This window comes from Pristiophorus japonicus, chromosome 9, assembly GCF_044704955.1.
Source record: "Pristiophorus japonicus isolate sPriJap1 chromosome 9, sPriJap1.hap1, whole genome shotgun sequence".
Classification (NCBI taxonomy): Eukaryota; Metazoa; Chordata; class Chondrichthyes; family Pristiophoridae; genus Pristiophorus; species Pristiophorus japonicus.
Genome location: NC_091985.1, coordinates 111,481,017 through 111,505,732, shown reverse-complemented (window position 1 = coordinate 111,505,732; position 24,716 = coordinate 111,481,017). Strand labels below are relative to the sequence as shown.

Below are 24,716 nucleotides of genomic sequence, written 5' to 3'. Positions count from 1 at the left end.
ATTGTTCTGGATGAATGAATTAAGATATGCCGAACGGCCTTCCTCATCATTATGTATCTTGTGCCATTGAAAATAGCCTGTGAATACCAAGGGAGGAGCGCTCTTTGAATCCAGCAACAACGGCTCAATGGTAAAGGGGAAAGGCCGCTGACATCCGGGAGATGGGCCGCAACCAACACAACAGTTGCTAGGGGCAACCAACACTTTACACCTCGAATGATTACATCACTGAGCCGGAAACTGAGGAGAACGAGCGAGGAAACCTGCCGCCAGCAACAAAACAGATGCACTGGGTGCCAAAGACCGGCGCGCGGGAGGCCGGGCGCCCTAGGGTGCCGGGGAGTGAAGGCCAGGACCGCGGGGTCATGCTGCTCTTACTTCTTTCTGTCCGCGGAAAATGGGAGGCCAGTGTGGGGTTCACGGGCGGAAGTGACGCGAGTGTGCATTAGCAACCGTTGCCAAGGCGCCGCGCGCGTGGCGGTTACTGTGGTTACGTGCGCGGGCGCCGCTGTCCAGCTCACTTCACTCCAGACTGCAAGATGGCCACCGTGTTACCGCAGCACGACACCAGCGACACCTACACCTTCTCCAGCCGCCCGAGAGCCCTGCAGGAGAGGAAGAAATACCGGCAGGAGCAGAATCAGCAGTGAGTAGGCCGGGGGAGAGGCAGGTGCAGTGTGGGGATGGAGATGGAAGAGGGGGGTGGTGCAGGAAGCTGATGGTGAGAGAGGGTGGTGGGGTGGGGGAGGAGGTGTGTGAGGAGGGGGTGAGGAGGAGATGGGGTGAGGAGTGGGAGAAGGAGGGGTCGCTGCGCACACTGATGATATCGCCGGGTGCGCAGTGGCCCGGGGCGTTCCCTCTGCCCCCTTCGGTCTTCCAAAGTTTAATGGGAATTTTGGCTTCTCCACAAGCAGTCTGACAACACAGGCAGTGGAGGGGTCAAAGGAGGTGGTGGTGAGGTAAAGTTGGGTGTCATCAGTGTACATGCATCTGGGTCCCTCATAAATTTTATACACCTCAATTAAACCCCTCCTCTGCTCCAAAGAAAACAACCCCAGCCTAACTAATCTTTCCTCATTGCTCATAATTCTCCAGTCCAGACAACATCCTCGTGAATCACCTCTGTATCCTCTTGCAATCACACATTTTCTGTAATGTGGTGACCAGAACTGTACGCAATACTCTAGCTGTGGCCTAGCTAGTGGTTTATACAGTTCTAGCTTAACCACCCTGCTCTATGCCTCTGTTAATAAAGGAAAACATTCAATGTGATTTCTTATCCACCTTATTTACCTGTCCTGCTACCTTCAGGGATCTGTGGACCTGCATTCCAAGGTCCCTCTGTTCCTCTACACTTAGAATCATAGAACAGTTACAGCACAGAAGGTGGCCATTTGGTCCATCGAGCCCGTGCTGACTTTCAGCTTGTCCCACTCCCCTGTCCTTTCCCCGTAGTCCTTTATTATTTTTCCTTCAGATACTTATCCAATTCCCTTTTGAAAGATGAGCTTAAATCTGTCTCCACTACTCTTTTCGGCAGTGATTCCAGATCTTAACAACTCGCTGCGTAAAAAAAAAATTTTCTTGCATCGCCTTTGGTTCTTTTGCCATCACCTTAAATCTGTAACCTCTGGTTCTCAACCCTTCTGCTAATGGGAACAGTTTCTACTCTGTCCAGACCCCTCATGATTTTGAACACCTCAATCAAATCTTCTCTACTCCAAGGAGAACAACCCCAGCTTCTCCAGTCTAACAATGTAACTGAAGTCCTTCATTCCTGGAATAATTCTCGTAAATCTTTTCTGCCCCTTCTCTAAGGCCTTCATATCCTTTCTGAAGTGTGGTGCTCAGAATTGGACTCAGTATTCCAGTTGGGGCTGAACCAGTGTTTTATACAGGTTCATCATAATTTCCACACTTTTGTACTCTATACCTCTATTTATGAAGCCTGGGATCCCGTAAGCCTGTTCAACTGCTTTCTCAACCTGCTCGGCCACCTTCAACGATTTATGCAAACATACACACAGGTCTCTCTGTTCGTGCATCCTCTTTAGGATTGCAACATTTAGTTTAAATGTCCTCTCCTCATTCTTTCACAAAAATGCATCACGTCACATTTTTTTTGAGTTAAATTTCATCTGCCACGTGTCCGATCATTTCACCAGCCTGTCTATGTCTTCCTGAAGTCTATCACTATCCTCCTCACTGTTCACTATACTTCCAAGTTTTATGTTATTTGCAAATTTTGAAATTGTGCCCTGTAAACCCATGTCCAAGTCATTAATATATATTAAGAAAAGCAGTGGTCCTAGAACCGACCCCTGGGGAACACCACTGTATACCTTCCTCCAGTCTGAAAAACAACCGTTCACCACTATTCTGTTTCCTGCCACTGTCCCTTTTATTCCATGGGCTTCAACTTTGCTGGCAAGCCTATTCTGTGGCACTTTGTTGAACATCTTTTGGAAATCCATGTACACTACATCAACCGCATTATCCTCATCAACTCTCTCTGCTACCTCATCAATAAACTCAATCAAGTTGGTTAAACACAATTTGCTTTTAACAAATCACTGTGACTATTTGCACTGTGGTTTTTCTGCGCCTGCGTCCTCTGGACTCCGCCCCTGAAGCCTCTCACACATGCACAGACTCCTTGGAACCGGAAGTGGGGCCCCGACGAGTCCACTGCTGCTAGATTTGTTTCCAGCCTTTGCATTATTGCAGCCTTCTGTGGGGAGAGAGAGAGAGAGAGAGAGAGGGTGGCAGGCTGGTGGGGGAAAGAGAGGGAGACATGGGGGTGGGGTGGGGGGCTGGGTGGGAAGAGACACCGGGCCGGGGGGGGGGGGGGGGGGGAGAGAGAGAGAGTGCCTTCTGAGTGTGGCTTATCCTCCAAGGGAACCAATCAGCAGTCAGGTCATGTGATAATGGCGAACCAATTAGCCAGAAACACAGTGCAAATAACTGGGTCCTTAACAAATCCATGCTGGCTTTCCTTAATTAATCCACCCCTAGCCAAGTGACTGTTAATTTTGTCCTTGATTACTGTTTCTAAAAGCTTCCCCACTATCTATGTTAAACTGACTGTCCTGTAGTTGCTGGGTTTATCATTACACCCTTTTTTGAGCAATGGTATAACATTTGCAATTCTCCAGTCCTCTGGCACCACCTCTGTATCTATGCAGGATTGGAATATTATGGTCAGTACCTCTGCGATTTCCGCCCTCAATTCCTTCAGCATCCTAGGATACATCCCATTCGATCCTGGTGATTTATCTACTTTAAGCACAGCCAGCCTTTCTTAATACCTGTTTATCAATTTTTATCCTTTCAAGTATCTCTACTACCACCTCCTTCACTATGTCTATGGCAGCATCCTCTTCCTTGGTGAAGACAGATGCAAAGTACTCGTTTAGATCTCCTTTTTGGTCCCTAATCGGCCTCACCCCATCTCTTACTACCCTTTTACTATTTATATGCATATAAAAGACTTTGGATTACCTTTTATGTTGGATGCCATTCTTTTCTCATACCCTCTCTTTGCCTCTCATTTTCTTTTTCACTTTTCCTCTGCCCTTTCTATATATAGGCTGATTCTCAGACGTATTTGCAACTTGACATCTGTCATATGCGTTCTTTTTTTGCTTCCTGTTGGTCAAACACTCGTCTACAATGACATCCAATATCTGCTGCTGTCAGACTGCACCTCCCCTGAAGAGTTGTAGACTGGCTTTAAGAACTGCAGGTTAGCTTTAATTGGTGCTAGACTCACACAAACGTGGACCCCCTGCTGAGCGTGCAGCCACTCAGCAGCACCTTTAGCGCTGGACTGCCGCCACCATCATTATAATTAGCGAGCAGCATATTGAACACATGTGGGTTCGTCGCGATTCCAGCGCCCATTTTTGGGGCCTTTCCAATTTTCTGGGGCCAAAATTGCCCCTTTCCTGAAGGTGGAAAGCGGCGGCCATGCTGCGGAGTGTAATGGTCGCCAGTATCAAAATTCCGCTCCCATGTTATCCCGCCGGTAACCCGCTCTCTTTCTCCCCCCCCCCCCCCGCCCCCACCACTGCCCTGTAGCTGCCAATCCGTGCTAAATGCACCTTGAGCGCTGCTGATGTACCCCCCTCCCAATGGCGAGATTCCGCCGTGAAAATCTTCGGCCTGCCGGATGATGCCAAAACAAGCTTTTTCATAAGAAATAGAAGCAGGAGTAGGCCATACGTCCCCTCGAGCCTGCTCCACCATTTAATACGATCATGGCTGATCTGATCATGGACTCTGGTCCACTTCCCTGCCCGCTCCCCATAACTCCTTATTCCCTTATTGGTTAAGAAACTGTCTATCTCTGTCTTAAATTTATTTAATGACCCAGCTTCCACAGCTCTCTGAGGCAGCAAATTCCACATATTTACAACCCTCTCAGAGAAGAAATTCCTCCTCATCTCAGTTTTAAATGGGCGGCCCCTTATTCTAAGATTATGCCCCTTAGTTCTAATCTCCCCTATCAGTGGAAACGTCCTCTCTGCATCCACCTTGTCAAGCCCCCTCATCTCGTTTCGATAAGATCATCTCTCATTCTTCTGAATTCCAATGAGTAGAGGCCCAACCTACTCAAGCTTTCCTCATAAGTCAACCGGAATCAACCGAGTGATTCTTCTCTGAACTGCCTCTAAAGCAAGTATATCCTTTCTTAAATATGGAGACATAAGCTGTATGCAGTATTCCAGGTGTGGCCTCACCAGTATCCTGTATAACTGTAGCAAGACTTCCCTGCTTTTATACTCCATCCCCTTTGCAATAAAGGCCAAAATTCCATTGGCATTCCTGATCACTTGCTGTACCTACATACTAACGTTTTGTGTTTCATGCACCAGGACCCTCAGGTCCCGCTGCACTGCAGCACTTTGCAATTTTTCTCCTTTTAAATAATAACTTTCTCTTCGATTTCTTTTTTCTGCCAAAGTGCATAACCTCACACTTTCCAACATTATACTCCATCTGCCAAATTTTTGCCCACTCACTTAGCCTGTATGTCCTTTTGCAGGTTTTTTGTGTCCTCCTCACACATTGCTTTTCCTCCCATCTTTGTATCGTCAGCAAACTTGGCTACGTTACACTTGGTCCCTTCAGCCAAGTTGTTAATATAGATTGTAAATAGTTGGGGTCCCAGCACTGATTCCGACAGCTCCCCACTAGTTACTGATTGCCAACCCGAGAATGAACCATTTATCCTGACTCTCTGCTTTCTGTTAGTGAGCCAATCCTCTGTCCATGCTAATATATTACCCCCAATCCCGTGAACTTTTATCTTATGCAATAACCTTTTATGTGGCACCTTGTCAAATGCCTTCTGGAAGTCCAAATACACCACATCCACTGGTTCCCCTTTATCCACCCTGTTCATTACATTCACAAAGAATTCCAGCAAATTTGTCAAACATAACTTGCTTTTCATAAATCCATGCTGATTCTGCCTGACTGAATTATGTTTTTCCAAATGTCTTGCTACTGCTTCTTTAATAATGGACTTCAACATTTTCCCAACCACAGATGTTAGGTTAACTGGTCTATAGTTTCCTGCTTTTCGTCTGCCTCCTTTTTTAAATAGGGGCATTACATTTGCAGTTTTCCAATCTGCTGGGACCTCCCCAGAATCAAGGGAAATTTAGTAAATTACAACCAATGCATCCACTATCCCTGCCACTACTTCTCTTAAGACCCTAGGGTGCAAGCCATCAGGTCATAGGGATTTATCCGCCTTTAACATAGAAACATAGGGCTCAAGTCTCGGCCTGAGTTGCTCCTATTTTTTTGGAGCAACTAGTTTAGAATGGAGCATCTTAGAAACTACAATTCTCAGCATTTAGTTTGCTTCAGTTCTAGTGAGTTAGAATAGTTTCATTTTAGAAGAGATTTTTTTTTCAAAAGAGGGCGTGTCCAGCAACTTACGCCTGTTTTGCAAGTTTAGGCAGTGAAAACTTACTCCAAACTAACTTAGAATGGAGTAAGTGTAGATTTTTGGACGCTCAGAAAAACCTTGCCTACACTTATAAATCAGGCGTAGGGAATGAAAGATGGGGGGGGGTGGCGGGGGCAGGGGGGAGGGAAGTTTACAAACAATAAACACTTCACTTTTACAAATAGAGAGCCATTATCAATAATAAATGATAAATAAATCAACCAATAAATCAATCCAAAAAAAAAATGAAATACAAAAAAAATAAATCAATAAATATAAGATTATTTCTACTCACCTACTGCAGCACCGGAAGCCCTCAAACAGTGTGCTGGGACGCCCCCCCCCAAAAGTGTGTGTCTCTCTGTCTCTGTCAGTGTCTCTCTCTCTGTCTCTGTGTTTCTGACAGTGGGGGGAGAGGGTGGGAGAGAGGGAGAGAAGGAGGGAGGGTGCGGGCGTGAAAGAGAGGCTGGCGAGAGGTGGTGGGGGGGGTGGGAAGAGAGGCTGGCCAGGTCGCCGAGGTTGATTGGGCCAGTTCGGGCCGCTGCTGCCGACACTTCGGGTGGGGCCCGCCCCCACAGAGATGCCGGGCGGGCGGGCAGATCCCGCCGATGACGGGATGAGGGGGGGAAGGCTGAACGGGAGGGAGCTGAACGGGAGGGAGGTCCAGTCCGATCTTCACCCGGTGAGCTCATTCGGCCAGGGCAAGGGTCGGGCCCCTCCCACGCAGCCTCGGGGGCCTGGAGCTACTGCACATGTGCGCACACTGTAGGGTGCACGTGCAGAGGTCCGGCACTGTTTTCAGCGCCGGGACCTGGCTCCGCCCCCAACCCCTTGTACTGCGCCACGCCAAGCACAAAGACGTCCTGAGGAGACCGGAGAATCACAAGGTAAGTTTTCGCGCCCTTTTTCTTCCAGAAAGTCGGTGCGTCTTATCGAGATGCGCCGTTTTTCCAGAGGGCGGAAACTTGGGCTCATAGAAACATAGAAAGTAGGTGCAGGAGTAGGCCATTTGGCACTTCGAGCCTGCACCACCATTCAATATGATCGTGGCTGATCATGCAACTTAAGTACACCATTCCTGCTTTCTCTCCAAACCCCTTGATCCCTTTAGCCGTAAGGGCCACATCGAGCTCCCCTTTGAATATATCTAACGAACTAGCCTCAACAACTTTCTGCGGTAGAGAATTCCCACAGGTTCACAATTCTCTGAGTGAAGCAGTTTCTCCTCATCTCGTTCCTAAATGGCTTATCCCTTATCCTTAGACTGTGACCCCTGGCTCTGGACTTCCCTAATATCGGGAACATTCTTCCTGCATCTAACCTGTCCAATCCCGTCAGAAATTTTTATGTTTCCATGAGATCCCCTCTCATTCTTCTAAATTCCAGTGAATGTAAGCCTAATCGATCCAGTCTTTCTTCATATGTCAGTCCTGCCATCCCGGGAATCAGTCTGATGAACCTTCGCTGCACACCCTCAATAGCAAGAATGTCATTCCTCAGATTAGGAGACCAAAACTGCACACACTATTCAAGGTGTGGTCTCACCAAGGCCCTGTACAGCTGCAGTAAGACCTCCCTGCTCCTATACTCAAATCCCCTCGCTATGAAGGCCAGCATGCCATTTGCTTTCTTTACTGCCCAGGTCTCGTTGCACCTCCCCTTTTCCTAATCTGTCACCATTCAGATAATAATCTGCCTTCCTGTTTTTGCCACCAAAGTGGATAACCTCACACTTATCCACATTATACTGCATCTGCCATGCATTTGCGCATTCACCTAACCCGTCCAAGTCCCCTTGCAGCCTCCTAGCATCCTCCTCGCAGCTCGCACTGCCGCCCAGCTTAGTGTCATCTGCAAACCTGGACTGAGTACCACCTCCATTGTGATTGTGTTAAGTTCCTCCCCCCCTTTAGCTCCTTGACTATCCACTGTTGGGATATTTTTAGTGTCCTCTACCGTAAAGACTGATACAAAATATTTGTTCAGAGTTTCTGCCATCTCCATGTTCCCCATTACTTATTCCCCGGTCTCGTACTCTAAGGGACCAACATTTACTTTGGACATTCTTTTCCTTTTTATATACCTGGTTTTATATTTCGTGCTAGTTTACTGTCATGTATGTAACCTTTATGTAACAACACTGCAATACTGCATATACGTAAGAATTGCACACCTTGAGCACAGCGGATGAACTAATGGGAGACACTCCTCACCTGGTCATCCAGGTATATAAAGGGAGGTCCCACGCAGGGTCATCACTTCTTGGTCCTGTGAATAAAGGTTCAGGTCATGGAGTGACCTTGTTCATAGAATGTGCCTTGTGTGGATTTGTTGTATTGTGTAAGGACTTTACATTGGTGACGAGAAACGGGAATCAGCGACGCACGAGAATGGCCACTGGTAGCACAGATGAACGGTACGGTGTTGGTGAGGACTGGGACGATTTCATTGAGAGGTTCCAGCAGAGTTTTGGCATGAAGGACTGGCTGGGAGACGCAGCGGCCGACAAGCGAAGGGCTCATCTGCTGACCAGCTGTGGACCTAAGACGTACGCGCTCATGAAAGACCTGCTTGCACCCGAGAAGCCAGCGGACAAAACCTTTGAAGAGCTCAGCAAACTAATCGATGAGCACCTCAAACCAGCGAGCAGCGTACACATGGCCCGACACAGATTCTATACCCACCGACGTTGGGAAGGACAGAGCATACCGGATTTCGTTGCGGACCTCTGGCGCTTGGCCAGCCTCTAAGTTAACAGACCCCTGCAGGGGGAGATGCTAAGGGATTTCTTTATTGAGGGCATCGGTCATACTGAGATTTTCAGAAAGCTAATTGAGACCAAGGACTTGACCTTGGAAGCGGCGACGTTGATGGCTCAGACTTTTATGGCGGGGGAGGAGGAAACCCAAGATAATATACACACGCAATTCTGCCTCCGACGTGGCGATGGATCAGGGAGTCAATATCATAAACGCGACACAGAGCTCCGCAGGCAGGCAAGGGCAGTTCGACACACCCCAGGCAGCAATAGACCCAAGAGTAAGTCTCCAACAGAGACAATGGCAGGCTGAACGGACATTTACGCCCCCCCAGTGGACAATTCGGCCCGGGATAGGGCTATTGACACCCACTAACAGGGTGCTCAAGAGCAGTCAAAGGACAATCAGCGAGGAATGCCTTGTAACAGCTCTTTTGTTCACAACAATGGAAATCTCAGTTCATGCTGGAGCTGTGGTGGCAGACATACTGCCAGGTCTTGCAGGTTTCAACAGTTCGTCTGCAGTAACTGTAACCTCAGTGGCCATTTAGCCAGAATGTGCAGAAAGCCTGTAACCAGGCTAATATACGAGGCGTATGAACCAGATGAGGGGTCTGCGAGGCAGGATGACGTTTGGGGCAAATCAATGGGTGCTGAAGTTCAGCGGGTTCATGTGGCAAACATTCACAGCTCATATAACAAAACGCCACCCGTGATGATGAAAGTCCTATTAAACGGCATCCCTGTACGCATGGAGCTGGACACGGGGGCCAGCCAGTCACTCATGAGTGTTCAACAATTCAAAAAGCCGTGGCCACTCAGCCTGCAGACCCAAACTAGAACGCATTGAGACGCAATTACGGACGTACACCAAATAAATCATTCCAGTGCTAGGCAGTGCAATGTTGGCGGTCACACACAATGGATCGGTGAACCGGCTGCCGCTCTGGATTGTCCCGGGCAATGGTCCCGCACTGTTGGGGAGGAACTGGTTAGCGGAGATGAACTGGAAATGGGGGGATGTGCACGCCATGTCATCTGTGGAGCGAAGTTCATGCTCTCAGGTCCTACAGCAAATTGAGTCACTATTTCAATCTGGCGTCTGGACGTTCAAAGGTACCAAAGTAGTGATACGCATCACCCCGGACGCCAGACCAGTGCACCACAAAGCCAGAGCTGTGCTGTATGTGATGCGGGAGAAAATTGAGAGCGAGTTGGACCAGTTGCTGAGAGAGGGCATCATCTCGCCCGTTGAATTCAGCGACTGGACGAGCCCCATCGTTCCCGTCCTAAAAGCAGATGGCTCGGTCAGGATCTGTGGCAACTACAAGGCCACCATCAACCGGATGTCCCTACAAGACCAATACCCGCTCCCGAGAGCGGAGAACCTTTTTGACATGCTGGCAGGCGACAAGCTGTTCACCAAGTTGGACCTCACTTCAGCCTACATGACCCAAGAACTGGCCGACAAATCTAAACTACTGACCACCATCACCACGCACAAGGGACTGTTTGTTTACAACAGGTGTCCGTTTGGCATTCGGTCAGCAGCCGCGATTTTTCAAAGAAACATGGAAAGCCTGCTCAAATCCATTCCCGGAATGATCGTATTTCAGGACGACATCCTCATCACTGGTCGTGACACAGAGGAACGCCTCCACAACCTGGAAGAGGTGCTACGCCGACTGGACCGGGTAGGCCTGCGACTCAAGAAGTCTAAGTGTGTGTTTTTGGCTCCCGAGGTCGAGTTTCTGGGCAGGAGGGTTGCTGCAGACGGGATTCGGCCTACCGAATCGAAAACGGAGGCGATTCGACAAGCGCCCAGGCCTTGCAACACATCGGAGTTGCGTTCATTTCTGGGACTCTTGAACTATTTCGGGAACTTTCTGCCGAACTTAAGCACATTGTTGGAGCCGCTACACGTGTTCCTGCGTAAGGGTTGCGATTGGTTTTGCGGGAACTGTCAGGAACGGGCTTTCAATCGGGCGCGGAACCTACTTTGTTCAAATAAGTTGTTGACCCTGTACGACCCCCGTAAGAAATTGGTTCTGACATGTGATGCATCGTCCTATGGGGTTGGGTGCGTGTTGCAGCAGGGTAACGCTGAGGGCCAACTACAACCTGTGGCTTATGCCTCTAGGTTGCTTGCTCAAGCTGAACGGGGATATGGGATGGTTGAGAAGGAAGCACTCGCATGTGTCTCTGGGGTGAAAAAGATGCATCAGTACTTTTTTGGCAGGAGGTACGAATTAGAAACGGGCCATAAGCCATTAACATCCCTGCTGTCAGACAGCAAGGCTATCAATGCCAATGCGTCAGCTCGCATACAGCACCGAAAACTGCACTGACGCGCTCAGCAGGCTTCCACTGGCCACCACTGAGGGGGCAGCGGAGCAAAGCGCTGAGATGGTCATGGCTGTCGATGCCTTTGACAGCGCAGGCTCCCCCATCACGGCCCGCCAGATCAAGATCTGGACCAACAGAGATCCCCTCCTATCCTTGATTAAGACTGGGGATTGGGCGCCCGCACATGGAGCATGCCCTGAGGAGGTCAGACCGTTTCACAGACGGATGGATGAGCTCTCCATCCAAGCCGACTGCCTACTATGGGGCAGCCGAGTAGTCATGCCCCAGAGGGGCAGGGAAGCATCCATCAGGAAACTCCACAGCGAGCACCCAGGCATCGTGCTGATGAAGGCCATTACCCGGTCACATATGTGGTCGCTGGGAATTGATTCAGACCTGGAACACTGTTCGCAGGTGCACGACGTGTGTCCAGCTAGGTAATGCCCCCAGGGATGCCCCGCTCAGCTCGTGGCCCTGGCCCACCAGGCCATGGTCACGTATTCATGTAGACTACGCGGGCCCGTTCATGGGAAAAATGTTTTTCATTGTGGTTGATGCGTAATCCAAATGGATCGAGTGCATCATTTTGAATTCGTGCATGACATTCACCCCCGTGGAGAGTCTGCGTGCGGTCTTTGCAACCCACGGCTTGCCGGACATCCTTGTTAGCGATAATGGCCCATGTTTTACAAGCTCCGAATTCTGGGAGTTCATGTCGGTTAATGGCATTAACCATGTCAAGACTGCACCGTTCAAGCCGACCTCCAACGGCCAGGTGGAACGTGCGGTCCAAATCATAAAACAAGGCATGCTCCGGATTCAAGGACCCTCCCTTCAATGCCGCCTATCACGCTTCCTACTGGCCTATAGGTCCTGACCGCACTCGCTCACGGGGGTCCCGCCCGCGGAGCTATTCATGAAATGAACAATCAAAACTCGACTGTCCCTCATTCATCCAATCCTGTCCAACATTGTTGAGGGCAAGTGCCAGTCCCAAAACGAGTACCATGACCGAAATTCAGGGGGAGATATATAGAACTTGATGACCCCATATTTGTTCTCAATCACACTTTGGGGCCCAAATGGCTTGAGGGTACTGTAATAGACAAAGAGGGGAATAGGGTCATAGTGGTTAAACTTAATAATGGGCAGATATGCCGCAAGCATCTGGACCAAGTTTTAAAAAAAAAGGTTCAGCATGGACACTGAGGAACCTGAGGAAGATCATGAGATGGTATTCACACCACCGCCAGTGAACGAGCAACAAGAACATTCAGCAGCATGCACAGTCCCTGCGGTCAGCCCAGACGGGCCGGAATCACCACAGGTGACAGACGCACATACCAAGGCTCAACAACCAGAGCTCCAACTGCGGCACTCCACGAGAGAGCGCAGACCACCCGAGAGGCTTAACTTATGATCCCAATAAGATGTTGAGGGGAAGGTGATGTCATGTATGTAACCTTTATGTAACAACACTGCAATACTGTATATAGAAACATAGAAAATAGGTGCAGGAGCAGCCCTTCTAGCCTGCACCGCCATTCAATGAGTTCATGGCTGAACATGAAACTTCAGTACCCCCTTCCTGCTTTCTCGCCATACCCCTTGATCCCCCGAGTAGTAAGGACTTCATCTAACTCCCTTTTGAATATATTTAGTGAATTGGCCTCAACTACTTTCTGTGGTAGAGAATTCCACAGGTTCACCACTCTCTGGGTGAAGAAGTTTCTCCTCATCTCGGTCCTAAATGGCTTACCCCTTATCCTTAGACTGTGACCCCTGGTTCTGGACTTCCCCAACATTGGGAACATTCTTCCTGCATCCAACCTGTCCAAACCCGTCAGAATTTTAAATGTTTCTATGAGGTCCCCTCTCACTCTTCTGAACTCCAGTGAATACAAGCCCAGTTGATCCAGTCTTTCTTGATAGGTCAGTCCCACCATCCCGGGAATCAGTCCGGTGAATCTTCGCTGCACTCCCTCAATAGCAAGAATGTCCTTCCTCAGGTTAGGAGACCAAAACTGTACACAATACTCCAGGTGTGGCCTCACCAAGGCCCTGTACAACTGTAGCAACACCTCCCTGCCCCTGTACTCAAATCCCCTCGCTATGAAGGCCAACATGCCATTTGCTTTCTTAACCGCCTGCTGTACCTGCATGCCAACCTTCAATGACTGATGTACCATGACACCCAGGTCTCGTTGCACCTTCCCTTTTCCTAATCTGTCACCATTCAGATAATAGTCTGTCTCTCTGTTTTTACCACCAAAGTGGATAACCTCATATATGTAAGAAATGCACACCTTGACCACAGGGAGTGAACTTATGGGAGACACTCCTCACCTGGTCATCCAGGTATATAAAGGGAGGTCCCACGCAGAGTCATCACTTCTTGGTCCTGTGAATAAAGGTTCAGGTCATGGAGTGACCTTGTCCATAGAATGTGCCACGTGTGGATTTGTGGCATTGTGTAAGGTCTTTACATTTACTTTCATAGTCTATCTTCCCTTAATTATTTTTTTTAGTCGTTCTTTGCTGGCTTTTAAAAACTTCCCAATCTTCTGTCCTCGCACTAGTTTTGGCCACTTTGTATGCCCTTGTTTTTAATTGGATACCATCTTTTATTTCTTTAGTTAGCCACGGATGGCTATCATTTCTTTTACACCCTTTCCGCCTCACTGGAATCTATTTTACTTGAGAGTTATGAAATATCTCCTTAAGTGTACACCATTGTTCATCAACTGTCCTACACTTTAATCTATTTTCCCAGTCCACTTTAGCCAACTCTGCCCTCATACCTTTGTAGCCTCCTTTATTTAAGCTTAATTCGCTGGTTCTGAGATCCAACTTTCTCGTCCTGCAACTGAATTTGAAATTCAACCATGCTATGATCACTCACTCCAAGGGATCGTTTACTAGGAGATTGTTTATTAATCATATCTCATTACACAGGATGGTCCAGTGAGGCTGAGGTCTTCTGCAATGACGGCGGGGCTCCCCTTAAAGGGGAGGACCTACTACCGCTGCTGCCATGTGTTTTTATGTCAGCTGACTGCCATGTCGGCCCGACAATTATGCTCCCGGGTTTGACCAGGCCGCCAACAGGCAGCCTGGCACCCCTTGTTGAACGCCAAGCCATTAGCACGGTCGAAACCCTCCCTGGTGGCTCAGTGGATCGAAGTCTAAACATTGCGCAGGTTCTCCCCTTTAAGTGAAAGGGAGCGTCGTGGAGATGCGGTGCCGTGATAATATCGTCGCGGCTGTCACTGCACTTTCCCCTCCCCGCCACCAACTTCAGCCCCTCAAGTGCACTCACCGCCCTAACTTCTGCCCCCATTACGAGCAACTTCCAGATCGAGTGGGGAAAAAAAGAAATAGCAGGATTTCACTCAAGAGGCCACCTCCGCCACCGCGGCGGTGAAAGCACTCAAAACTGGTTGCGTGTGCCCCGATTCGGGCGGTGGGGGAATGCATGTCAGCCCTTGGATTCCAGGGTTATTAAGGGATATGGAGATTGGGTGGGAAAATGGAGTTGAGGTCGATGAGCAGCCATGATCTTATTGAATGGCAGAGCATGCTCGACGGGCCATATGGCCTCCTCCTGCTCCTATTTCTTATGTTCTTGTATTACTCACACATTTCCCATTTCTCTCTCCTGGTTTAATTACTTTACATCTTTTAGTATTGCCTTTACCTGTAGAGCCTAAAGCACAATTTACATAGGATATACAGCACAGAAACAGGCCATTCGGCCCAGTCAGTCCATGCTGGTGCTTGTGTTCCACTCTAGCCTCCTGCCATCTTTCCTCATCTAACCCTATCAACATAACCGTCCAGTCCCTTCTCTCTCGCTTATCTAACTGCCCCTTAAATGTATCTATACTATTCGCTTCATGCACTCCCTGTGGTAGCAAGTTCCACATTCTCACCACTCTCTTGGTAAAGACGTTTCTTCTGAATTTCCTATTTGATTTCTTGGTGACTACCTTATATTGATGGCATCTAGTTGAGTCCTTCCCCACAAGTGGAAACACTGGGGACGAAATTGCCCCTTTTTGCGACCTGTTAGTGCCTCCGAAAGGCGCTAACTGGGTGCAATGGCCTTTTCGCCTGGGGGCGGAGCGCCTGAGACAATTTTGGCCCCACTGTCTCTGTATCTACTCTATCAAAATCTTTCATAATTTTAAAGACCTCTATTCAGTTACCTCTCAGCCTTCTCTTTTCAAGAGAAAAGAGACCCAGCCTGTTCATCCTTTCCTGATCGGTGTACCCTCACATTTCTGGTATCATCCTTATCAATCTTCTCTGCACACTCTCCAGTGTCTCTATATTCTTTTTATAATATGGCAACCAGAATTGCACACACTACTTCAAATGTGGTCTATCCAAGATTCGATACAAGTTTAGCATAGCTTCACTATTTTTCAATTCTATCCCTCTAAAAATTAACCCTAATGCTTGGTTGCTTTTTTTATGGCCTTGTTAACCTGTATCAATACTTTGTGATTTGTGTATTTGTACTCCGAGAACCCTTTGCCCTATTTAGATTCGTATTTTCCAAGTAATATGTGACCTTCCTATTTTTCTTACCAAAATGTAATATTTCATATTTATCTGTATTGAATTTCATTTGCTAATTATATGCCCATTCTGCAAGTTTATTGATGTCTTCTTGTCTACTCTACTCTCTCCCCTTTCATTTGGTTTATAATTATTATTTATACTATATTTACCACCTGAGCTTCTTTCCCCCCGCCCCCACCCCCCACCCTCTTACTAGTTTAAAGTCCTTGTGACTGCCCTATTTATTCTTTCCGCAGGACCCTGGTCCCAGCCCGGTTCAAGTGGAGCCTGTCCAACAGTACAGTTCCTTCCTGTCCCTGTATGGGTGCCAGTGTCCCATGAAATGGAACACCTCTTTCCCACAACATTCCTTCAGCCATGTGTTCACCTCCCTAATCTGCTTATTCCTATGCCAATTTGCACATGACTTGGTGTGACATGGCAGGATGATCTGTGAGTAGTGAGTGGTTTTGGGAGAGGAGAGTGCTTGGTGTGGTCCAACCAGATCTGAAGATGGATAGCTAAACCAGTTGTGCGCCAGATACACACAAGTCTGCGCCCTTGGACTTGAGGGAGTGAATGGAACCAAGCAGAGAGATGACCAGGATGGTAGAGAATAAAGATTTTTCTGCGGACAAGTGCATCAAAGATGGACATGAGGGAGTAGTTGAGCAGAAGTATCATGACAAATGGAGGGCCAAAGGCTAGGCTGTACTACATGTCCTTCTTTCTCTTGTATTTGCACTTTATTGAAATAAGACTCTTTACTTAGACTCCTGCTCTAATTTAATTTTTCCCTGGGGTTCGAGACTCTGAAACATCTCACCCTTTCTCAATCTTCAGACTTTTAAAACACAAGCTTGGTGTCAACTTAAAAAAAACTAACACTAAAGAGACTTTTAGCCCATTGGTGGGATATGTAATAACACTTGGAATACATAGGCAATATAAGTACCTGATTTGTGTCCCAGGTGTTTAGCAGCACTCATGTGGGGTTTTACTTAATGAATTATGAATTAATGAACATGAATAATGGAACAGGCTAAACTAGTAAAATATGTCATAGTGCCACAGTTACAACTCAATCCTTTGTATTTCAGATGCCCAACAGGATATTATGGAAACATTATGTATGACAGAAGAGTAGTACGAGGAAATACATATGCACAGAGTACCCTCCCAGTGGTAAGTATACAGAGCATAAAGCCAACTTGACTAAGTTACCCAAGGTTATAACAGTCAATTTAACAAAATAGTAGGGACTGATTTTCTTATACTTGCAGTGCATTCATTGAATCAAAGGATAAATTCTGTTACAGCTAACTATAGACAATTCCAGGTGTAATCTTCTCCATGTTCCATAGATAGTGCTTAAGGCCATGCTCCGACCCAACCGGCCTGTGTGAGCATTTGGGGGCATGCTCAGACCCGTGTGTAATCTTGTATGAGCCTTTAAGGGATCTGGAGGAGAATATTGACAAAGAGGTAGAACAACAGTGAGACGATATTTAAAAGAGAAATCAATAGAGTACAAAAGAAATGTATTTCACTAAAAGGTAAGAACAAACGAGCCAAGCATGAGATGCCATGGATAAATAGAGGTGAGCATAAAATTGAATCTCAAGGAAAAAGGCATACACAAAGCAAAGCACAAACAATAAAGGAGAGGATGACAAAGGGGAATAAAATGAGTTTAGGAAAGAAGTTAAAAAGACGATTAGGAAGGAAAAGAGAAAATATGAAAGGAAGTATCAGAATATAAAAAGAAATATCAAAGGATTCCATAGGCACATAAGTAACTTAAGAAAAATTGGGATAGGGATAGGGGCACTAAGGGATGAGCAAGATAAACTCTCAGGAGATTATACTGAAATGGCAGGGATACAGAATAAATGTTTTCACTGAGGGGGCTAAAAAACAGGAATATTACAACAATTAAGATAGAAAGAAAGGAGATACAAGACAAACTTAAGGACAAAGCCTGGCTTCAGGTGGATTGCACTTGCAGATACTTAAAGAAACTAGCAGAGCAGAGACACTAGAATCCATATATAAAAATTCAGCAGAAAAAGGAATAATGCCAAAGGACTGGCGAACAGCAAATATAATTCCTATCTTCCAAAAGGGAGATAGAACTAATCCAGGAAATGATAGACCAGTTAGATAAACATCAGTGGCAGGCAGTATACTGGAATCTTTGCTAAACGATCAGATAATAAAACATCTAGAGATGGAGAATATAATTTTAAAAAACGTCAGTATAGATTTCTAAAAGGTCGGTCATGTTTAACTAATCTTACAGAATTCTTTGAAGAAATAACAGCAATAGTAGATAAGAGTAATGCAGTTGTGGTAAACGTAGACTTTCAAAAGGCCTTTGATCAGGTTCCACGTAGGAGACTTGACAAAAGTCAGGCATGTGCAATTTGGGGCCAGGTCGCAGAATGGATAAAGGATGGCTACAAAACAAAAAAACAGTGTAGAAGTTGAAAGAAGTTCCTCGACTGGCAGAAAGTGGGAAATGGTGTGCTGGAGCCACTGTTGTTCACCATATACATAAATGATTTGGACTCAGAAATTGGAGTTATGGTGTCGACTTTTGCAGCTGATACTAAATTCGGGATTAAAGTTAATAATAGCGCAAAATATATAAACAAATAGCAAGAGTTTCTATAGGTATAGGAAAAGGATGGCTAAAGTAAATGTTGGTCCCTTAGAGGACGAGACCGGGGAATTAGTAATGGGAAACATGGAGAAGACAGAAACTCTGAACAAATATTTTGTATCACTCTTTACGGTAGAGGATACCAATAATATTCCAACAGTGGATAGTCTAGGGGCTATGGGGGGAGGAACTTACCACAATCACAATCACGAAGGAGGTGGAACTCAGTAAGATAATGGGACTAAAGGCAGATAAATCCCCTGGACCTGATGGCGTACATCCTAGGGTCTTAAGAGAAATAGCGACAGATTGTGGATGCATTGGTTGTAATTTATCAAAATTCCCTGTATTCTGGGGAAGTCCCAGCAGATTGGAAAACTGCAAATGTAACGCCCCTATTTAAAAAAGGAGGCAGACAAAAAGCAGGAAACTATAGACCAGTTAGCCTAACATCTGTGGTTGGGAAAATGTTGCAATCCATTATTAAAGAAGCAGTCGCAGGACATTTGGAAAAGCAAAATTCGGTCAGGCAGAGTCAGCATGGATTTATGAAAGGGAAATCATGTTTGACAAAATTGCTGGAGTTCTTTGAGGATGTAACGAACAGGGTGGATGAAGGGGAACCAGTAGATGTAGTGTACTTGGACTTCCAGAAGGCATTTGACAAGGTGCCACATAAAAGGTTACTGCACAAGATAAAAGTTCACAGGGTTGGGGGTAATATATTAGCATGGACAGAGGATTAGCTAACTAACAGAGAACAGAGAGCTGGGATAAATGGTTCATTCTCTGGTTGGCAACCAGTAACTAGTGGGGTGCCGCAGGGATCAGTGCTGGGACACCAACTATTTACAATCTATATTAACGACTTGGAAAAAGGGACTGAGTGTAACGTAGTCAAGTTTGCTGATGATACAAAGATGGGAGGAAAAGCAATGTGTGAGGAGGACACAAAAAAAATCTGCAAAAGGACAGACAGGCTAAGTGGGCAAAAATTTGGCAGATGGAGTATAATGTTGGAAAGTGTGAGGTCATGCACTTTGGTAGAAAAAATCAAACAGCAAGTTATTATTTAAATGGAGAAAAATTGCAAAGTGCCGCAGTACAGCGGGACCTGGGGGTACTTGTGCATGAAACACAAAAGGATAGTATGTGGGTACATCAAGTAATCAGGAAGGCCAATGGTATCTTGGCCTTTATTGCAAAGGGGATGGAGTATAAAAGCAGGGAAGTCTTGCTACAGCTATATAAGGTATTGTTGAGGCCACACCTGGAATACTGCGTGCAATTTTGGTTTCCATATTTACGAAAGGATATACTTGCTTTGGAGGCAGTTCAGAAAAAGTTCACTAGGTTGATTCCGGGGCCGAGGGGGTTGACTTATGAGGAAAGCTTGAGTAGGTTGGGCCTCTTCTCATTGGAATTCAGAAGAATGAGAGGTCATCTTATCGAAACGAATAAGATTATGAGGGGGCTTGACAAGGTAAATGCAGAGAGGATGTTTCCACTGATTGAGGAGACTAGAACTAGAGGGCACGATCTTAGAATAAGGGGCCACCCATTTAAAACAGAGATGAGGAGGAATTTCTTCTTTGAGAGTTGTCAATCTGTGGAATTTTCTGCCTCAGAGAGCTGTGGAAGCTGGGACATTGAATAAATTTAAGACCGAAATAGACAGTTTCTTAAACGATAAGGGGATAAGGGGTTATGGAGAGTGGGCGGGGAAGTGGAGCTGAGTCCATGATCAGATCAGCCATGATCTTATTGAATGGCGGAGCAGGCTCGAGGGGCCATATGGCCTACTCCTGTTCCTATTTCTTATGTTTTTATATGGAGGACTGCACCAAAATACAGGAAGAGATAAACAGGCTTGCAGAGTGGGCGGATAAATAGCAAACAGAATTCAATATAGTGAAGTGAGAGGTAGTTCATTTTGGTAAGGGGAATAGGATGCCACTTATTAATTTGGAAGGTAAAAAATGAAATGGGGAAGAGGAGCATAAATATCTGGGAATAACATAAATCACTAAAAGTAGCAACACGGAAGAGATGATAAGGCCATAAAGAGTGCAAAGTTTTGGGGTTAATTTCTAGAGGAAAAGAATGCAAAATCAGGAAAGTAATTTTTTTTAATGGAACCTTGGTTCGACCACATTTGGAATACAGTTTGCAGTTCTGGTCTCAATGCTGCAAAAAGGATATTGAAGTACTGAAAGTACAGAAAAAAATTACAAAGATTGAGAAGATGCAACTATCAAGAAAGATTCAGCAGAACTTTATGATGGAGTTCAATAGGGTGGATGTGGAGAACCATTTCCACTTGTGGGCGAGACTAGAACAATGGGGCATAAATATAAGATGGTCACTTAGCGAATAAGTAAAGAATTTATGAGGAACTTCTTTACACAGTGCTGAGAATGTGCAGCTCGCGGCCACAAGGGTTGGGTGGAGCAGGCAGCATTGATGCATTTCAGGGGAGACTTGATGCATACATGAAGGAGCTGGATATAGAGGGATGTGGGGGAAGGATGGGAAGCGGTAATTAGAGTGGGAGGAGGCTCGTGTGGTGTATAATTACCAGCATAGACCAATTGAACCAAATGGCCTGTTTCTGCATGTATATTCGATGTAATTTTATGTATGTATGTTTTTGACTGAGTTGAGTTCATTATAGAAAGGATATAAAATCAATGGAAAAGATACACCATAGATTCACCGAATGTTACATGGGATAATCCGTTCCAGTTATGAAAGAAGACTTGAGAAGGTGATCTGATGGGGGTCTTCAAGATTATGAAGGGTCATTATAAGATAAATAGTGATAGTTTCCACTGGTCAGTAAGTCAATACTAAGGTATAAATTTAAAATGATCACAAAAAGAATTAAAAAACGGGCTAGAAAATAAAATGGCACAGATGGTGGTTAGAATGTACAATTCTCTCGCACACACTCCAATTAAGATCGTATACAAGATCAGCATCACCCCCTTGTGCTTGTTTTCAATGCTTTTTTGGCAGCATTTTTTTTAAAATGGAATACACAGCTTAAAAATGTGTTTTTCACATCATACCAAACCCATAGACAGCCCAGCCTGACCCTATTGAGATCCAGCGACAGCAAGAAATTCATAGGAGGGCAGTTGCCCGAAGACGAGCCAAAGCACAGCTGCGAACCACAACACCACATCCTGTGGAGGGCAGGCTACACACCGAGGTGCAAACAGGTATGATTAGTCGGGATCAGTGTTCAGAATGGCATTCAAGCCTACTGCTTTCAGTTTCAATGCTACCATAATTGTAAAATGCTAGATTTCACACTGAGGTGTAGAATATAGTTTCTTGAGTAAAGTTTGTTACTTCTGGCAGTCAGGAGATCTTCTGTTCTTCAGTGTTATGGAAGACTTGTGTGGAATGCTGATGGTCCAAGTAGAATATATTTGCGCCTGTTTCTGAATGTTTCAATCTTGTAGCACACAGGAAAAAAAATACTTCTAAATGTTAAATCTCTATGAGGACGAGAAGGCCTCCCAAGCTCAATGTGAGTCGGAAGTTTTATAAGAACAGTAACAACACCAATTTATCAGCATTGGGGATGGTCCTGACATCTGGGAACACTGAAAAGAGGATGATGTCTCAGTGTTGTATGTGGTCCTGGAAGCAGTTGGATGGGAGAGGGCAGATTTGGAGACCATTGGAAAGGGAAATTTAAAAACACTGGAATGGATCTTGGGATTTGAGGTCACTGGAATAGAAATCCTGAAATCACATAGGGAGAGAAATGTCACAGTCTGGGAGCATTGGGTATTCTGATCTAGGACCATTAGGAATGTTATCCAAGGGTTTGTGAGCACCAAGAATCTGAGAGTTAGGGGTAGAGAATCTGCAAAGGATAGTCCTGAGGATCAGCAAAACTAGGGAAGGGGTCTCCAAGCATTGGGAAATAAAATCTGACAGTATTGAAGGAGTTGTTGGGATCTAGCAGTCGTGACAAACTTGATGGCCCTTAATTTACAGTCAGCAGCGATGCAAGGACATGAGAACATAAGAAATAGGAGCAAGCCATTTGGCCTCTCAAGCCTGCTCTGCCATTCAATTAGATCATAGCTGATCTGATCCTGGCTTCAACTCCACTTCCCTGCCCACTCTCCATAAGCCTTGACTCCCTTATCATTCAAAAACCTGTCTACCTTCACCTTAAATATATTCAATGACACAGCCTCCACAGCACTCTGGGGCAGAGAATTCCAAAGATTCACAACCCTCAGAAGAAATTCCTCTACATTTCCATTTTAAATGGGCAACCCCTTATTCTGAAACTGTGCCCGCTAGTTCTAGATTCCCCCACAAGGAGAAACATGCTCTCTGCATCTACCCCTGTCAAGCCCCCTCAGATTCTTATATGTTTTAATAAGCTCACCTCTCATTCTTCTAAACTCCAATGAGTATAGGCCCAACCTGCTCAACCTTTCATAGAAAATAGGTGCAGGAGTAGGCCATTCAGCCCTTCGAGCCTGCACCACCATTCAATATGATCATGGCTGATCATGCAACTTTAGTACCCCATTCCTGCTTTCTCTCCATACCCCTTGATCCCTTTAGCCGTAAGGGCCATATCTAACTCCCTTTTGAATATATCGAACGAACTGGCCTCAACAACTTTCAGCGGTAGAGAATTCCACAGCTTCACAATTCTCTGAGTGAAGAAGTTTCTCCTCATCTCGGTCCTAAATGGCTTACCCCTTATCCTTAGACTGTGACCCCTGGTTCTGGACATCCCCAACATCGGGAACATTCTTCCTGCATCTAACCTGTCCAATCCCGTCAGAATTTTAAATGTTTCTATGAGATCCCCTCTCATTCTTCTAAATTCCAGTAAATATAAACCTAGTCAATCTAATCTTTCTTCATATGTCAGTCCTGCCATCCTGGGAATCAGTCTGGTGAACCTTCGCTGCACTCCCTCAATAGCAAGAATGTCCTTCCTCAGATTAGGAGACCAAAACTGTGTACAATATTCAAGGTGTGGCCTCACCTAGGCCCTGTACAACTGCAGTACGACCTCCCTGCTCCTATACTCAAATCCTCTCGCTATGAAGGCCAACATGCCATTTGCATTCTTCACTGCCTGCAGTATCTGCATGCCAACTTTCAATGACTGGTGCACCATTACACCCAGGTCTCGTTGCACCTCCCCTTTTCCTAATCTGTCACCATTCAGATAATATTCTGTCTTCCTGTTTTTTCCACCAAAGTGGATAACCTCACATTTATCTACATTATACTGCATCTGCCATGCATTTGCGCATTCACCTAACCTGTCCAAGTCACCCTGCAGCCTCTTAGCATACTCCTCACAGCTCACACTGCCACCCAACTTAGTGTCATCTGCAAACTTGGAGATATTACATTCAATTCCTTCGTCTAAATCATTCATGTATATCCTAAATAGCTGGGGTCCCAGCACTGAACCTTGCGGTACACCACTAGTCATTGCCTGCCATTCTGAAAAGAACCTGTTTATTCCTACTATTTGCTTCCTGTCTGCCAACCAGTTCTCTATCCATGTCAATACATTACCCCTAATACCATGTGCTTTAATTTTGCACACTAATCTCTTGTGTGGGACCTTGTCAAAAGCCTTTTGAAAGTCCAAATTCACCACATCCACTGGTTCTCTCTTGTCCACTCTACCAGTTGCATCCTCACAAAATTCTAGATTTGTCGAGCATGATTTCCCTTTCATAAATCCATGTTGACTTGGACCGATCCTGTCAGTGCTTTCCAAATGCGCTGCTATTACATCTTTAATAATTCATTCCAACATTTTTTCCATTACCGATGTCAGGCTAACCGGTCTATAATTCCCTGTTTTCTCTCTCCCTCCTTTTTTAAAAAGTGGGGTTACATTAGTTACCCTCCAATCCATAGGAACTGTTCCAGAGTCTATAGAATGTTGGAAAATGACCACCAATGCATCCACTATTTCCAGGGCCACTTTCTTAGTCTGCATCCCAGAGTACTTATCAGACCCTGGGGATTTATCGGCCTTCAATCCCATCAATTTCCCTAACACAATTTCCTGACAAATAAGGATTTCCTTCAGTTCCTCCTTCTCGCTAGACCCTCGGACCTCTAGTCTTTCTGGAAGGTTATTTGTGTCTTCCTTACTCTTTTCCCCTTCACATAGCTATAGAAGTCAGTTTTTATGTTCCCTGCAAGCTTACTCTCACACTCTATTCTCCCCCTCCTAATTAAACCCTTTGTCCTCCTGCTGAATTCTGGTGAGATGCAGCAGTGACATCATCAAGCTATCTAAGCAGCCAATCACATTGAAAAGTTCTCAGACTGCACACCATGATATAAAAAGCAGCTTTTATCCCCACTAAAAAAAATTTAGAGAACAAAATAAAGTTTGGGAC

At 45.8% G+C, this 24,716-nt stretch overlaps 1 protein-coding gene across 2 annotated transcripts in view; it reads left to right on the top strand.

Moving 5' to 3' along the window:
- The first annotated feature begins 400 nt into the window (after positions 1–400).
- The window catches only part of LOC139272659 (radial spoke head protein 3 homolog), a 96,682-nt gene continuing 72,366 nt past the window's right edge, over positions 401–24,716 (top strand). For both annotated transcript variants that reach the window (XM_070888742.1, XM_070888741.1), the window contains exons 1-3: positions 401–646; positions 16,733–16,817; positions 21,380–21,521. In XM_070888742.1, coding sequence (XP_070744843.1) covers positions 540–646; positions 16,733–16,817; positions 21,380–21,521 — 334 coding nt within the window. In that variant the 5' untranslated portion in view covers positions 401–539. The remainder of the gene's footprint in view (positions 647–16,732; positions 16,818–21,379; positions 21,522–24,716) is intronic.